General features: G+C 33.9%; 1 protein-coding gene across 1 annotated transcript in view; it reads right to left on the bottom strand.

Annotated features, from left to right (window-relative positions):
* Positions 1–5,338: 5,338 nt before the first annotated feature.
* Positions 5,339–17,242, bottom strand: part of PGAP1 (post-GPI attachment to proteins inositol deacylase 1) — a 71,495-nt gene continuing 59,591 nt past the window's right edge. Inside the window, exons 23-27 of the mRNA XM_026002620.2 lie at positions 16,525–16,660; positions 15,171–15,221; positions 14,107–14,294; positions 11,710–11,814; positions 5,339–10,592 (exon numbers count right to left, since the gene is read on the bottom strand). Coding sequence (XP_025858405.2) covers positions 10,454–10,592; positions 11,710–11,814; positions 14,107–14,294; positions 15,171–15,221; positions 16,525–16,660 — 619 coding nt within the window. The 3' untranslated portion in view covers positions 5,339–10,453. The remainder of the gene's footprint in view (positions 10,593–11,709; positions 11,815–14,106; positions 14,295–15,170; positions 15,222–16,524; positions 16,661–17,242) is intronic.

Genomic DNA, 17,242 nt, shown 5'->3' with positions numbered 1-17,242 from the left:
ATCATTCCCTGCTCAGTGGGGAGTTTGCTTCTCCCTCTGCTCCCCGACCCATGCTCTGTCTCTTTCTCAAATAAAAAAATCCTAAAAAAAAAAAAAAAAAAAAAAAAGAAAAAGAAAAATTCAATTAAGAGCACCTGGATAGTTCAATTTGTTTAGCATCAGACTCAGTTTTGGCTCAGGGCATGAGCCCATGGGTTATCTCATGGATGGAGCCCAGCAGGGAGCTGGCTTGAAAATGCTCTCCTGCTGCCCCTCTCCCCACTCACCCACAAATAATCTTTAAGAAAAATTTAAGGGGGGGGGCACCTGGGTGGCTCAGTCAGTTAAGCATCTGACTCTTGAGTTCAGCCCAGGTCATGATCTCAGGGCTGTGAGACCCAGCCCCAAGTCGGGCTGTGTGCTCAACAGAGAGAATCTGCTTGAGATTCTCTCTCCTTTTCCCTCTAAAGTAAACAGCACAGTCATGTGTGCTCTAAAATAAATCTTACCAAGAAGTTGAAAGAATCGAGGGCTTTTCTTTCATTAAAACATTTTATATTTATCACATCCCTCTTAGAACCATGAAATAAACAATTACTTAAGCATAGCAATTATGGAAGACTAGCTCCTTGCTGTTCACGCTAGGCAGACTTCTAAAACGGCCCCAAGATTCTCAGCCACTAGTGCCCCTATCTCGTATCACCTGTGCCCCTTGAGTGTGGATGGAATTTGTGAGTAGGACTGGAACATGATTTTTATCTAGTGGCAAATGGGATTCTGCAGATGTAATTAAGGTTGGCCTCTAGCTAATCAAAAGGGAGACGGCTCTTTCTGCCCATGGGTCCTGTCCTGTGCTTTAATAAAGCCACTTTTTTTTGCACCAAAACAAAAACAAAACAACTCACACACACACACACACACAAAAATCAAAAAGGAAATTACCTCAGTGGATCTGAGCTACTCACAGGAGCCTTCTAAATCTGGGTTTAAAAAAAAAACAAAAACGAGTCTATAGGTCACAGGGGAAGTTTACATTTCAAAATGTGATGGTAATTCTGTTGATCTTGAGGGAGCGAACTGCCATTTTGTGGAAGGGCACGTAACAAGGAGATCCGGGAGCTCAGAAAACAGACCCCTGTCAACACCTAGGAGAAAGTGAGGAATCTTAGTCCCTAAGAACCTGAATGTCTAGGGTAGGACAGTAGTCCCGACTGATACCTTGATTTTAGAAGTGTGATTCTGAGCAGAAAACCCAGTTGGTCTGTGCTGAGACTTCTGGCGCATAAAACTGTGAACAAATAAATAGTTGTTTAAAGCCGTTAAATATTTAATCTGCTATGCAGCAATTATATATATAAAATAGAAAGGGAGAAAAGACGAAGTGGGAAATTTTTTTTAATTTTTTAAAAATTTATTTATGATAGAGAGAGAGAGAGAGAGAGAGAGAGGCAGAGACACAGGCAGAGGGAGAAGCAAGCTCCATGCACCGGGAGCCTGACGTGGGATTCGATCCCGGGTCTCCAGGATTGCGCCCTGGGCCGAAGGCAGGCGCCAAACCGCTGCGCCACCCAGGGATCCCCGAAGTGGGAATTTGAAAAAGGGAGAAAATCTAGTGGGAATGCTCTACGAGGCTTTCATTTTGTATACTCCATGTTGTGGTGTTTTTAGGATAATTGAGTATCTAAGGAAAATATGAAAACTTCTAGCAGTATATTTCTCATTTGAAAAAACTTACTTCTGGGGGTATATTCAGTAATAATATATAAGATGTTAATACATGCAGGTGATTTTTAAATGTTGATATATTTAGAGATGCTGCTTAAAATCTTTTAGAAAACGGTTTTTTTTTTAGAAAACATTTCTCATCAGTGTAAGAAGACACTGTCCCTCAAAAGATGTACTGCCCCATTTTTACTCTTTTCACCCACTGTTAGTGAAGTTTTTAGATCTATACTAAATTCCCAAATTATGCAGTGTCTCTTTTGGCATCACATAATCCTAAGGATAGTCTTTCTGGATGCTTCTAGGAGCTCTAGCAAATTAATTTTATTGACCAAAGCAGTTTGAGAATTACTATTTGGGGCACTTGTCAAAAGAGAATCCCAGGTTTCTTCCCTACAGATCAAATTTAGTAGTTCTAGGGTAACTTGGGAATCTGTTTACAAACTGTTTAAATTATTTTCATTTTCATGTAATTTGAGAAACTGGGCACCTAAGAACATATATAAAGTTAGCATAAGAAAAGTGGAAAGTATGATCTTTGGAGGAGACCTGTATTTGGGAGAAATAAGTACATTCCTTTAAGGTAGAACATGAGCCATGAGATACAAATGCTACATACAAATGCTACAGCATATCATATTGTTATCTATCTTGCTTCTAATATTTACATGTGATGTGTCATTGTATTATGTGCCATGCCTAGTAGGCATTCGAATTTCTGAAATCCAGATGTGCTGTAAGTAATTTTGAAGGACTTTTTTCCGAGATGGTACTGTGTAAGCAAGCAATCTCTGCACCACATGCTCTTGTTCACCAAATTTATTGTTGAACATTCAGAACACCAGATTACGACAGATTAAAAAGAAAGCACCAAAAATTGCTACACATTAATACCTGAGCGAAGACTGAAGGCAAATATTCACCTATGAAACCCCACACCATAATGCTGAAACACAGATAAAAACACATACAACACTCTACAGAGTATAATAAATAGCACTTTTTGTGAATTACAACCAGTTAAACGTACTGTCGTACTTATATAAAAAATACACACAAAATCACACATGTGTTTCATACACCTTATACAAAGTACTGGAGAAGATCATGCATATTTAAATGGAAAAATCTGCAAGGTGAAAATCATTTTTCTGTATATTCTACAGGACAACCTTCTTTGCACTTATTGTTACTATGCACTGTGTTTTCTGGATGAGAACAAAGTTATCAATTTGCAAATAAAGGATTACTGGGTCTTTCTTAGTGTAACACATAGTTTGTCCTTTATAAACTTTTAACTATAACATAAAGATGGATGCAGGTTGACAGCCATGTATTTTATTACATTTCCTTGCCCAAACTATTTCCATCTTAAACTTAACATGTTTTAAGGAAAGACATGTTTTCTTTCTACTGATTTGTAGAGAAACTGAGATTTTTGTCTTTGAGGAGAGGTAGTAGAGGTGAAATGGGAAGAAGAAATGTGTTGAGTTTATGTTCAAAACTGACACTGAAAAATATACAACAAATCCTAAGTACACAGAGATGTGGGCATCTTTTAGCAGAGGCCATTATGTCCTATGAATGGAATAATTTGTCTTAATAGAAATTATATTATTTTAAAATAAGCACAGTAAAAATACAACTCTTTACATTAAAAAAAACATTAACAGTTGGAACCAGTTGATACCTTAAAAATAATTATTAGCAAGGAAAAAGAGAAAAGGGGGAAATTATGTTTAAAAATATACTGCATGAGTCTGCGTTTAAGAACCAAAAATTCGTTATTGGGTAAACTAAGTGTGATATTCAAATATGAGCCTCAATAATCTCAGGAAAAGTAAGTATAGGTCTTAAGGAAGAATTCATGTCTTTGATCGTTTACTTATTAAAAATACAAAAAAATTATATTTGAAGATTTTTCCACATGTAAACAAGTGCAAAACAGAAGTGCCACCACCTTTTCCTAAAATAAATTTATTTTCATAAACTTTAGCCAAAATTACTTTTCTACATCTATGAAGTGTAAGTAAATTTTAATTCAAAATGAGAACTCTGGAAATTAAGGGAAGCCTCTAGAGCAAAGAAATACTGGTCAACTTTAAAATTTTTACTTCACCAACTTTAAGGAAAAAAAAGGGGGGGGCAATCTAAGAAGACCACCCATAATAAAATATACAGTTATAAAATTGTAGGGCATTCCTTCATTTTAAGGCACAGTCTGTTTTATCCTATACGACTCTAAGCTCAAGGTCACAGTGATAATATGCGTTCAATTTTGGTCTGGTTTTTCATGGGTATGTTGCTACATTTAGTTAGTCGTAAGTTTAAGAAACTAATACAATCACTTCAAAATAATATATCTAAAGTCAGTCATTTTTATATTTTCAAAAATGTAAGCACACAATACAATTTCCTGGATCACATACACTAAAAATTGGGAGATTCTTATCTGGAGGGAGAGATTATTTCTACTAACATTCCAACAAATGTATATTTGATTATGTAGATAGCATGGTTGTATTAAAATACGGGTATCTCTTACTTGGGATAAAATTATTTAACACCAAGGAAAACCTCATTCCAAAAAAACAATGTTAACTGAATTTTAAGTTTTGTACATCATCTTTTTATTAATATCCAGTCACTACCAGTTACCTGGATAAACTGTCACTAATCAAGGTCAAATTTGGTTTTCTCTTGCCTCTTTACTTCCAAGGCTACTTTTGCAAACCACATCAACATTGCTGGACAGAGAAACAGTAAGTGACATTAAAACGATGGGAAAAATTGCATAATGCAAGGGACTGAAATTCCCTTTGAGAATTTCTATGGGGGAGAAGTTAAAGAATTTAAATCAGAATAAATATGTTTGTGAGTCCATCATTTTTCTGTTTTTCTCTCATGTGTACACCACCATGCATCAATGTTAACACTGCAGCATTAATACCACTGTTTATGTTTTCTGCTAAAATATGCATTTAAAAATGTTTATTTCACTGTACTGTGTAGGATACGGTAGATAATTTTCCCCTTTGAGACATGTGATCTGAATAGAAATACATAGAAAATAAAACAAATTCCACAGTAAAATCTCTATTACATAAATGAGAGACACCTGTACTAAAAAAATCTGTGCAAAAAATTTAAAGTTTTACAAAACAGAATGAATCTGTGATGAATGAAGCAAGATTACTTCAATCAATTAATAAAAGATCCTTATTGGGTAAATTAACTCTTAAACCTCCCAAAATCAGAGAACATTATTCCAGAAATCAGACAAAATATATTATGGCATATTATATATATTCAAGGAAAAATTCAGGGTATGGAATATAAGTTTTGGTGATTTATATATTTAATAAGTCCTAGATGAAAAGTACTGAAAATATTATTTTGCTTTAATCCCAATATGTTAAGAAAAATTCATTGGCACAAATATCTAGAGGTATTTTACAGTTTCATTTAGCTTTGGTGGCAAAGCATATTTTGCTAACCATATGAATATAGTTATATTTTGCAGTGTAGAGTTTTATGCTAAAAAATTCAAATGTGTCTTTTTTATGCTAAAAAATTCAAATGTGTCTTTTTTTCTTGTAAAAGGATGTAAAAAATCCAATACAAAACAAAACAAGTGCAACATGAAATATAAAATATGTCTATAATTTAGGCTTATGAACAGTTAATGGTTCTATGCTTTGTCTATAAATCTTTCACTAATAACATTACAAATACTAAAAGCAAAAATAACATTGAAAATAGCATACGAGCTTTACAAAAATGACTACTTTTCAGCCTTCCTTAAGTTTAAAATTCAAATATGCAAACAAATTTACACTACCCAAAATATATCAACAAATACAGTTTTTCACAAGTGTTCAAAGTTACAATGTACAGAATCAGCACGGAATAATTCTGACTCATATATATATCAAGTCCTATACAAAGTCATCAGAAATTGGTTACTTGGCATTTCAAACTATAGTCATTTTTGGCAGCAAAACATGCCAAACACTTTTAGAAAGTCATGTATTGGATTTAAAAATTTCAACCATAGACAACGTAATCAACATGTAGCTTAGGGTATCATTTAACTTTTGAAAGACGTGTATTATTGATTCAGGTGTACTGTTATATTTATACTATTAATGAAATAAGTCTATTCTCACTATTTCCAAACTTTATTCTGTTCTTAAAACTGTTAATATACAAAATTCAGTCTTCTATATTCATAATTTATCACAAAAATGTGAGTTCTTAAACATTTACAGTACACATACTCTCAGATTTGGATTACTGATCTCTTCTTTCCTATGCTTATTAAAAGTAAAGAATACATGGAGTCTCACAGACTTCCTATCTCCTCAGACTGTTGAAACATACTGTGAAAATGCACGAGTCATATTTATAAATAAAAGTTCATTAATTTGAAATGCTGTCCTTTGTTCAAAAAGAGTGAGATAAAATCTCAGCTCTTAACCATTTTTTTGTAAAAGTATCTTCTACATTTACCTTGTGTGGCAAGGAGGCTTTCTGTCAGGGTCTAATTTCATAATGCAAAGATACTTTTTCTTTTTTTTTTAAAGACTTTAAGTAATTTCCATACCCAATATAGCTATGGCTTGAACTCACAATCCTGAGATCAAGAGTCACATGCTCCACCAACTGAGTCAGCCAGGCTCCCCGCATAATACAAAGATACTTTTAATACTTCCTTGGAGTGTGCCATGCTCTCCAAATTGACTCCCTCCTGAAAAGCCTCATAAGATATCTAGTTTCCTATGATGTAAAACTGAGAAAACAAAAAGTGATGAAAAAATAACCAACTGATGCCTAGTCATAAAGTCACAACACATTTAAAAATTTCCCATCTGATTTTTAGTAACAGGTTACTAAATTTGCAAATTCAGCACTATAAAGTTTTACACTAAACCTCCTAATAAAGATATTACACAAATTTAGACCTAATGCCGAAAATGAAAATACAGGTCATTTGAACTATCTGGGGATTCAGGAATCAACAGTTCTAGTTTATCCCATAATCTTAGTGTTTCTCCCATTTTCCTTACAGCTTTCAAGAACTGAAAATTGAGTCTTACCTCCTTCTATTTCCCCTGGCCACTATGTAAGAGGTGCTAATGAGCAGCAAGGTAAAATAAATATACTATGCTATGAATAACGAGTCTGAAGCATTAAGAAAAGTGTAGAACTAGATAATAAGCAAATCAGATAATCTGCCTCATTTAAATGTGTGTGTTTGTGTGGTGGAAATGTGTACCATCTGCATGAGTGTACCAAATGCAAATATTTACTATGCCTATTTTTCTTTACTATATAATCATGTAGATATCATAGTATAGTTCAACCAAGAAAAGGGTATCCCATTATATACATTGAATTTATCTGACCAAAATATGAAAAAAATTAAAGATTAATCAATACATGATCAATATATATTGAAGAAACTCAAAATCAATGTGAACCAAGCAAGAATGGCTTTTTGCGACCACTCTTTTAAATATTTTCATTCTGGTGACAACCAAGAAAAGAATTAGCAGAACTTGTTCAATTTCTGGCATGAAAAAGATCCAGAAAAAAGAGGTTAATGTTTTCTATCATAGTATCAGTTCCAAATTATAATGCTAATAACTCCACCTGAGGCTTTAGAAACACTAAACACACTCAGTATTTTCCGTTTGATCTGTATGTTTGATCCAGTTATCAATAATAGGGTCCAAGAGTAATTTTTAGAAGCATAAAACTTACTGGAAATTCAAATTCTAATTTTTTTTATTTATTTATGATAGTCACAGAGAGAGAGAGAGAGAGAGGCAGAGACATAGGCAGAGAGAGAAGCAGGCTCCATGCACCGGGAGCCTGACGTGGGATTCGATCCCGGGTCTCCAGGATCGCGCCCTGGGCCAAAGGCAGGCGCTAAACCGCTGCGCCATCCAGGGATCCCGAAATTCAAATTCTAAATAAAAAAATGTTATGGCTCTAGAGCTCAGAAGTTGGCTGAACTGGATAACCTGTAACTGCCAATAAACAATTTCATTTTTAGTAACATTGCTAATAAAGCTGTTGTGTTTTACCAGCTAACAATATAGGTTGTAAGCATGGTAGAAACGATGTATAATTTAAAGACAAAAGAATTTTCTTTTCCCCCAGTGACAGAAACATCAATTTCTGTAATCTTCAGATAGACAGAGTCTACCTTTACATCTCTGGTAGTTATTTGGGTTAAAGTGTGTCAGGATTTGATAAAGACCCTGTCAAAGTATGTGTGTGTGTGTGTGAGAGTGAGAGTGACAGAGAGAGAGAGAGAGAGAGAGAGAGAGATGGCTAAAGACTCAACCTACTGTTGTTTATATAATTTTTAAAAGAGATTTTATTTATTTATTCATGAGAGACACAGAGAGAGAGAGAGAAAGAGAGAGAGAGGCAGAGACACAGGCAGAGGGAGAAGCATGCAGGGAGCCCGATGTGGGACTCGATCCTGGGTCTCCAGGATCACACCCTGGGCCGAAGGCAGGCGCTCAACCGCTGTCCCCTATAAAATGTTTAATTAGAATCCTTTTTATAGTCCTAAAATGAAATATTTTGTTGGAATAAGACTTTAGGACTTGATAACTAAACTCACGTGAAAATTTAGTGAGAATTAGTGTGCCCAGTCTGCTGCTTTAAAAAGCTAATCTCCGACTCTCACAAATGAGAAATTTAAGCTGGTTACACTTTATTCATGAGCAGTACTGACTGAACAAGGAGATGATACAATGATTGTGGCTGTCAATAGAAGATACAAACTAATGAACTTTCTAAAGTTCTTTATATAAATGTGTTTAAATTCAGAAATAGTCACGTGACATTTAACTTGTAACTTAAAATATAGTATCAGTGAAAAAACACAAAAATACAATGTATATAAACTTATTTATGAGTGTATGAATAGGTAAACATAAGCAGACATGTCCTTATTTAAATATACATGTGGTTTGCCATGGGACAAGTGTATAATAAACTCCTTTTCCTTTTAGGTACTGAACACACAAGCATTCTGTATTTTATCCTTTTGCTGCCTCTCTCAAACAAACAAGAGCCTGAAATGCCAGCCATGTCTACTCTGAGGTTATCACTTCCCTTTAATGATCTCCATAAGTGAAAAAATAAATACTGAACAATAGGAATGAGGTTGGAAGAGAAAACAATGAAATCAAACAAACTGATAACCCTCACAGACAGTACACAGACACCCTCTTCGACTGATGCCAGAGCAGCAAGGACCTGAGGAATAACTGAGAAGAGAAGTGAGGTAATTCTCTATAGGCAATGAAGTGGGGGTAATTCTCTACAGGCAGTAACAGCTGAGAGGCCGTAATGGAATCCAGAGGCAACGCTCATAAAATGAATCTGGTACTCTAGGACATTCCTGGGTACTAACGAGGACAAAAGTCCACAAGTATTACTGGGATTTAAGGACTTTACTTAAAAGGTTTGGGTCTTTAGAGCATACACATCCAAAGTTCCGAAGGGCTCTATGAGCCAAGTATACCTCTGCCTGAGCTTATTCTACCTTAAGGCAAAGATACTTAGCGCCATTACCTGCTCTTTGTAGCTAAAAGTGAGCTGAAGTCTGAAATGAAATAGAAGTATTACTCTCTTTTCTGTCAAATCAAGGTAATCACCTTGGCAAATTAAGATGCCATTGTTAAACTCGTGGCTAAAACTGCCAATTTATTTACGTATACTGTTTATACTTACGCTATTAATGGGCAACAGCTGGTTATTCCATTAATAGTATATTTTTACATATCAAATGTGGTACACCGCTTGGTTATGCTGATTTTTTCCTATGGTAGACAAAAATTGTGCAAACCTAGAGTTTTTTTCTGACCACTGGAATCTTGTTATTTTAACAATCCATCATGATCTTAGGCACTTTTGGCAACCATGGGTCAATGAATTAAATAAAATGGTCTATACTGAACAACTGTACTACTCCAATGCCAGTAAGCAAATACCTGGGACAATTTTCTTTAAATTTAACAAAGATTTCTTTAATAGTCTCCTGATATTCACCAAGAATACAAAATAAGATCTGAATTTGAAAAAGAGAGAGAAAATTTCATCAAGTTTTGAGTTTAAATTATATTTTTCAATCTTATCAAGAAAACATGTCTCCTTAAAATTAAAACTTGCATTTTAATCTTTAAAAAATGCCTTGTTCACTGTGGCTGCCAAAAACTGACCAAAGACACTTTGAAATTATTTCATTTTTCAGAAATCAAACAGTTGTGAATTTCATCTTTTTCATTCATCTTTTAAGACTGATTTCTTAATATGCATGCTGTAGCAAATACAAAGTAACTGACTTTTCAGGAAAGTTTGATGAAATGAGCAGAATGCTTGAGTTGAGATTACAAGCAATGCTACATTTACTGAGTATTTAGAAGATCTTCAGTATGGCCAATCAAGCAGAAACGCTGATAAGCAGAAGTCCTCAAAAACTGGCCACCATACATTTTTACCAATTTTTCAAAAATGACTAGTATGCAGTTGCCATACCACAAAACAAAATCATGCTTCAAACTACTTTCTCAAGCATTATAAAACTAATTTCCTATTTTCAATATTGTAAAAATAGACTGGTCTTCTCCAAAGGATCCTGCTGTCCACACTGATGAATCTGTGCATTCCTTCTTATTACTGACCCCCTAAAGGTATAAATTATTTTTATCATTCCTTAAATCCAATCTTATATAAAGTTGCACAATGCATGGAGTAAAAGAGGAATGAAAACAAAGCACGGAACCCTGTATAAGTGTGCTGACCCAAAAGCAATTACACCAACAGCCAGAGGAAGTGGAAATTGTGAAGTAGTCTTCAACAGTTTACTGTAAAGAAACAGAGAAATGTACATTACATAAACTACATTGTAGGTAAAACCAAAATATGTTGATCTTTTACATAGTTTTGAGAGTGTTCTAAATGATGTTAAATGAAGTAATTTTTCATATAATGAATTTAACTGCCTATAATTTTTGAAAATGTCAATATAAGCCACATTTTAGCTAGAGAAAAATATTTCTATTAAGTAAATTACCAGTTTTGTTTAGTCTTTTAAATTTTAACAACAGAGAAATATTAGTTGGACTTTTATTCAGCAATTCTACCTCTAAAAATTTATCCTTACAAAAATAATCAAGATTTACTAAGACCTAACTACAGAAATATTTTAACCCTATTTGTAATAGCAACAAGACAAAGAAACTTAATCAAATAAAAAAGGAACCCTTAAGCCCTAATAGAAACAATGTTAAGACACTAAATCTTTTTAGAAGAAAAAATACTACAAGAACAGACTCTTACATTTTACTCTGAAAACAGAGAAACTAAGGATAAGAAGGGTTAAGAAATTTGCCTATGACATAGAGGTATTAAATGGCAGAGCCAAGATTTAACCACAGGTCTGCTTCCTTCTAGAATATCTGCAAACAGCTGCCAGAATCAACTGAAAACAGGCTCCTAGAGCAAACAACTGAACCAGCCTAATGAAAAGCCAAATTTTATTATAGAGAACTTTAAACATAGATATAAGTGAACTAACAGTACCTCATATATATTACTCAACTTCAAAAGGTATCAAGTCATGGCCTTGACATGATACCATGACATGGTATCAGGTCATTTTACTTCACCTATAATCCTATCCATTTCACTCCTCTGTACTTTTTGGAAACAAATCTTATTAGACATCTTATCTTTTAAGGGCTAAATTTTTAAAGAAACCAACAATATTATTCTATCCTAAGAAGTAAAACTCATAATTAAGAAAACAAATATACTTGCATATAAACTATACCTGCACACAAATCATAACACTGTACAATTACAGCTTTAACTTTAGGAATAATCAAAATATTTAGACATAAAGAACATGTTTCAGATATAAAAAAAAAGGGTGATTAAGATTAGGAAGAGAGGTGAGAAAAAAAGATTAAACTATTATACCTGGATTTTATTGAAACAGTATGAGTATTTCCAAGAATTGCCATAGTTGGAATAAGGATAAATGCCAAAGGTTTACATGGATCAGGATTAAGTTTAAAGTAATACCTGTATCAAAGAGAAAAAAAAAACCCATAAATCAACAAAGCACACCCAATTATTTTAAATGATCAGAATCAAATTAAATACATTTCACAGCATTCTATAGATATGAGAGCTCTAAATAGCCATGAAATCTTTGATAGATAACTTTTGCTATAGATCATCTTTATACCTAAGGTTTTATGTGGGGAATTTTGTTCAGAAACTACTACAGGAAATGAAAATATCAAATATGGAAGCACTTCCTCTTAATAATAGGTATATGCCTGAAAGTCCATATAGAAATGTTTTTATAAAATACATTATTTAAAATATGTTAACTTTGCTCTAGTTAAAAAAAAAAAAAGGAAAAAGAATATGAAGGTTTATGTAAAGCAATTGCCCCTTATTTTTAGAAATCCAAATTCTCATCTCTGGCATTTATGGAGAATAAGACCTCTACAGTTTTTCAAAATCATAAATTTGTGCTCCTCAAATAATTTCTTCCCAAACCTGTGAATAAAAATCTGGATCTTGACTAAAATGAGGGACAAAGAAAGGATATTAGCATCTGGTATTCTGTTGATATAACTTATCAAACTTTACTTTGTTCAAGAAAAAAACTTCCATTATTTAGATAATTTGAAGTTTTTATATTATCTCTAAAAACCATATTCAGTAGGTGATCAACTATTACTTGGATGAGGTGGCCTAAGAGAAGCTGACTACGGGAGAAACTCACTCTCTTACATTATGACCCAATTGTGAAAACAAAAGTCCTCTTTGTGGAACAGAAGAAAATACGCTCCCTCTAAACAATGGATTGAAAATGAATTTGATTTATAAATGAGAAGACTAAGGGCGGGATACTGATCCAGAAATTCTGCAGTGTGTAATAAAAGAAGAGGAAATAGCAGGAATCACTGCCTCCTGTGATTTGAAGGCCACTGTGAAGAAAAACAATGTACTGCAAGAAAGTTCTTCATATTAGGACATATATCATTGCATCACACTTATTTATCTTTCTGGGTATTTTTATAGCCCTTAATAAAAAATATTAAAAAATAATAAAAAATATTAAAAAAAAAGAGGGAACCCCCGACTCAGCCGTCCCCGAGTGCTGCGCAGCCGCCGCCAGCCCGGGGCCCCACCGCCGCGGCCCACTCCGCTTCCGAGGAGGTTCGGGAGCTCGTGGGCAAGACCCGCTTCTTGTCAGACCAGATCGAGCAGCTCCACTGGAGGATTAAGCAGCTGAGTGGAGACCAGCCCATCATTCGGACCCCAAAACCTGAGTCCACTCTGACCACAAAGCACGGAGCTCAGAGTCTTCTCGGAGAAATGTTTGAAGAGAAAGCAATCATCTAACACCCTGATGGAGTCCCTATGCTGTGCAGACTTGTCTCCAGTCCTCAAGAGCTTCTGTTCTAGCTGGGAAGCCCCCTCCCTAAGTAAACCCATGAATAGATATGAATTTTAGATCATGAGGGAAATACAAAAAAAAAAAAAATACACCTCTTCTGTTCTAAAAAATATGTATCAATAATTAAATATTCTGGAAATAATCTTAGAGAGCATTTTCACTCTCTGATTTAACCTAGAACAATTATCACATGGCAAGGCAAATAATGGTTTTCAGTAGTAAAATAGGTGGTCATTTATTTTAGTTCAATGTTTGATACTCAGTTGAAAAGTACATTTTCATTATCTCTAATCTTTTTATTTTTATTTATTTTTTTTATTTTTTATTTTTTTTAATTTTTATTCATTTATGATAGTCACAGAGAGATAGAGAGAGAGGCAGAGACACAGGCAGAGGGAGAAGCAGGCTCCATGCACCAGGAGCCCGACGTGGGATTCGATCCCGGGTCTCCAGGATCGCGCCCTGGGCCAAAGGCAGGCGCCAAACCGCTGTGCCACCCAGGGATCCCTATCTCTAATCTTTTTAAATGTATTTTCTTCCTCCCAAATTTAAGAAAACAAAATTGATCTTGAATTGAAAAATACTTAAAGCACCAGCATTATCAATACCTTAAGTCAAGAAAATAAAGCAGTTTCATATGTATTAGACTCACAGAAGGTTAAAGCTAAAATAAATAAAATACAATTCCCTCCTTTGAGCAGATTTTGAGAAAGTTTATAGTCCCAAAGTTTATATTCTTGTAGTAAGGGAAAAAATGTAAGTGCATTAAAAATAAACTTCAGGTGATATATAGCTTCCTATTCTTGAGGACATTTTATGGATCACTAGGAATCTGGTTAGTCTCTACTTATATTTATTGTTTGAACCACATAAATAATAATTACATAAATCAAACACACCTGAGATTTTTTAACCAATAAATTAAAGATGGCATGCTGAGTAATACAATCCATGTTAATAAGTTAATCACAGTATTGTGCATGTGAAGACTATCTTCAGCATCATTGGCAGATAAACGAAGGTGGTGTATTGTAGAGTCTTTATGGTGATTTGATTTTTTTTCACTTCTTCTAGAGTGTTTGGGATTCTACAAAGCAATAAAGTAAAAATACTAAGATAATAAAATTTATTATGTTACTTAGAATCATACTCAATTATTTAATAGCTAAATAACATCTTTCTATTACCAAACTGATATAAAATATTGAAATTAACCTTGTTCAAAGTAACTTAAAAGTTATTAGTTATAAAGTTTTTATTCCTTGACTTGCTGTTTCCATTGCTAAGACTATATTCTCTAAATAATTACTTAAAATTTCAAAGATAACTTGTAACAATAAATATGACATAAGTACTGATAAAGATAAAATTAAAATTAGATAGGGGTGCCTGGGTGGCTCAGTCAGTTAAGCATCCAACTCTTGATTTGGCTCAGGTCATAAAGCTCCTCATCTGGCTCCAGCACGGGGCATGGAGCCTGCTTAATATTCTTTCTCCCTTACCCTCTGCCAGTCCCAACCACTCACCCCTCCCCTCTACCACTTTGACACACTCTCTCTCTCAAAAAAAAAAAAAAAAATTAAATTAAAATTAGTCTTATTAGGTTCACTTTTCTTAAAGTTACTTAAATTCATGACATCTTTTTTATTTATTTTATTTATTTATTTATTTATTTTTTAATTTATTTATTTATGATAGTCACAGAGAGAGAGAGAGAGAGGCAGAGACACAGGCAGAGGGAGAAGCAGGCTCCATGCACCGGGAGCCCGATGTGGGATTCGATCCCGGGTCGCCAGGATCGCGCCCTGGGCCAAAGGCAGGCACCAAACCGCTGCGCCACCCAGGGATCCCTATGACATCTTTTTTAAACAGTGCAAAATCCTAACTTAAAAGAAACAAGCCTTTTTATTTCCCTGTGTTCTTTAATATTAAAGTGATGCAGAGTTTTGAAAATAAAACTTACCACAGTCTGGCTATTTTTGTAAGTTGTTAGGCTGGCTTGCAGATGAACAATCTAGGAAAAAAAAAAACCTGTTTAATCTCACTTTTATTTTGAAACAAAAACAACCATTTTTATTATAATTGAGAAGCACTGTAGTAATCTGAAATTTAAAGAAATCTAAGTAACTAAAAGTACATTAAACATTTACAAATATTCTTTCAGAAAAGGTAAATAATAACTATAATGCTTACTATTATGGATTAAAAAACAGAAAAAAAAACAAAAAACAAAAAACAAAATACAAACTTCCAGAGTATGATGGGTCCAGGATATCCTTTATCTTCTATATTCTGAGAACCTATGTTTAATTAATGCTTTGCTGTAGCAACTTAGTGTCCTGTAAGATACTTGATTACCTTCAGTGCAGTATAAAGAATTTAACATGTTTTATCTATTCTCAATTTTTGAACATCAGAACTCATATTATATATAGTGGTGAAATGTTTAAAAAACCTGAGAAAATCTTAAAGTTTAATTTCTTAGATTTGCTTAAGCTAAGTATTTAAGAAAGTTTTGCTTATTGGTTCAATTATTTGAAATATCCACTTTAAAAAGCTAAAAATATTATATTTATAAATCAAAGTAGTAAGTAGATTTTTCTGGACATAAATTTCCTTTGGAAAATTGAGAATAATCTATAAGGTACATGTTAAAAGCAGATGTAAATCAACCTTTGTTTAAAAAAGAAAAAAATGATTATCCATTCTGGTATTAACTGTCTTTACAGAAGATTAATCTGGAGAGTATGCAGTTGTATAACCTAGATTTTCCTGCAAAGCTATCAGCCTTCTTGAAGTTTTTTTTTACTTCCTCAGTAAAATTATCAGCCTAATTATTTTTATTCTTGTCTTCTGATTCTCTAGCAACATCTGTAACATTCTACATTATGTCAGCACAATTGGTAGCTTGATCCCACTGACATAACTTTTTGTCTATTACCCACGTTCAAAGGGAGATATGAATAAAAACTGCTCTAGTAAAATTTTCTTAAAAAGTTAACATTACCTGCAAGAGCAAGAAGCAATGTGAAACAGATTATTATCTTTTCTCCTTCTTTTGCTTTTTTTTAAAACTAACTGAACTCAGAGTGACAATTTCAGCTCTACAGTTGACCATATGTTTTAAATAACTAGGATGTTAAAAAATAACTAAGATGTTAAATAACTAAGATATTAAAAATAATTTCTACATTTAAACCTGTTATATAACAGGTTGCTGCAGCTGTAATGAAAATTTTTGTTAACAAAACCTATAGGAAAGTCTACGTCTGCCTGACACAAAGCCCAGCCATTCTGACTTCAGTAATGTGACATACCTTAAACACATAATAAAGATAAGTAAGAAGTATGGCAAATGCTCCACAAGTTGTCCAACTAACTATGATCAAAACAACTGTCAAAAAGGGCAAATCTGCTGATATCATCTTGATATCTTTAGGAAGTTCAGAGGGCCTGGAAAAAACAAGAATAAAGCTTTTAAAAGTATTAACAGTTGTTTATACAGTCACATATAAGAAGAAAGTAATACAGTATACTCTTCCAGGCTCTCCTATTTGTCAATATGCAAGTACTGTAAGGGAAGCAGTAAAATACTTTGTCACAATGGCAAGGGATAACATGTATTTGACTGTATAGTCTGTAATACACTGTGATAGCTCCTCTTCCATTTAGATACACTATGGCTGATATTCGTACTAAGTTAGAAAAATATGTTACTAAAAATAATCATTAATTGTAGGTCCTGTGCCATACATTTCTGATCTTGATAGGAGGGAAAACGGGTTTTTATTTCTTAAAGTCTCGAGATCACCAGACTTAAGATGCTATTAATGTGTCAGAAGCACCTCAGAAGGGTGAAGGAACATCACACCATAATCCTCTATGTGACAGGAAATCACATAACATGTCTTCTGAGGAGCAGCAGCAGTGGAAATGAGGTTAGTGGCTTCACCAGAAAAGCCTACCAGTGACTTCAAACTATGCCTTTTGGCCTAAAATAAAATTCTAGGCAATGTTTTTGGAGTTTTTATGCAT

The sequence above is a fragment of the Vulpes vulpes genome, chromosome 16, assembly GCF_048418805.1.
Source record: "Vulpes vulpes isolate BD-2025 chromosome 16, VulVul3, whole genome shotgun sequence".
In the NCBI taxonomy this organism is placed as follows: domain Eukaryota; kingdom Metazoa; phylum Chordata; class Mammalia; order Carnivora; family Canidae; genus Vulpes; species Vulpes vulpes.
Note: the sequence above shows the minus strand (reverse complement) of the source record. Positions and strands in the feature narration are given on the sequence as shown.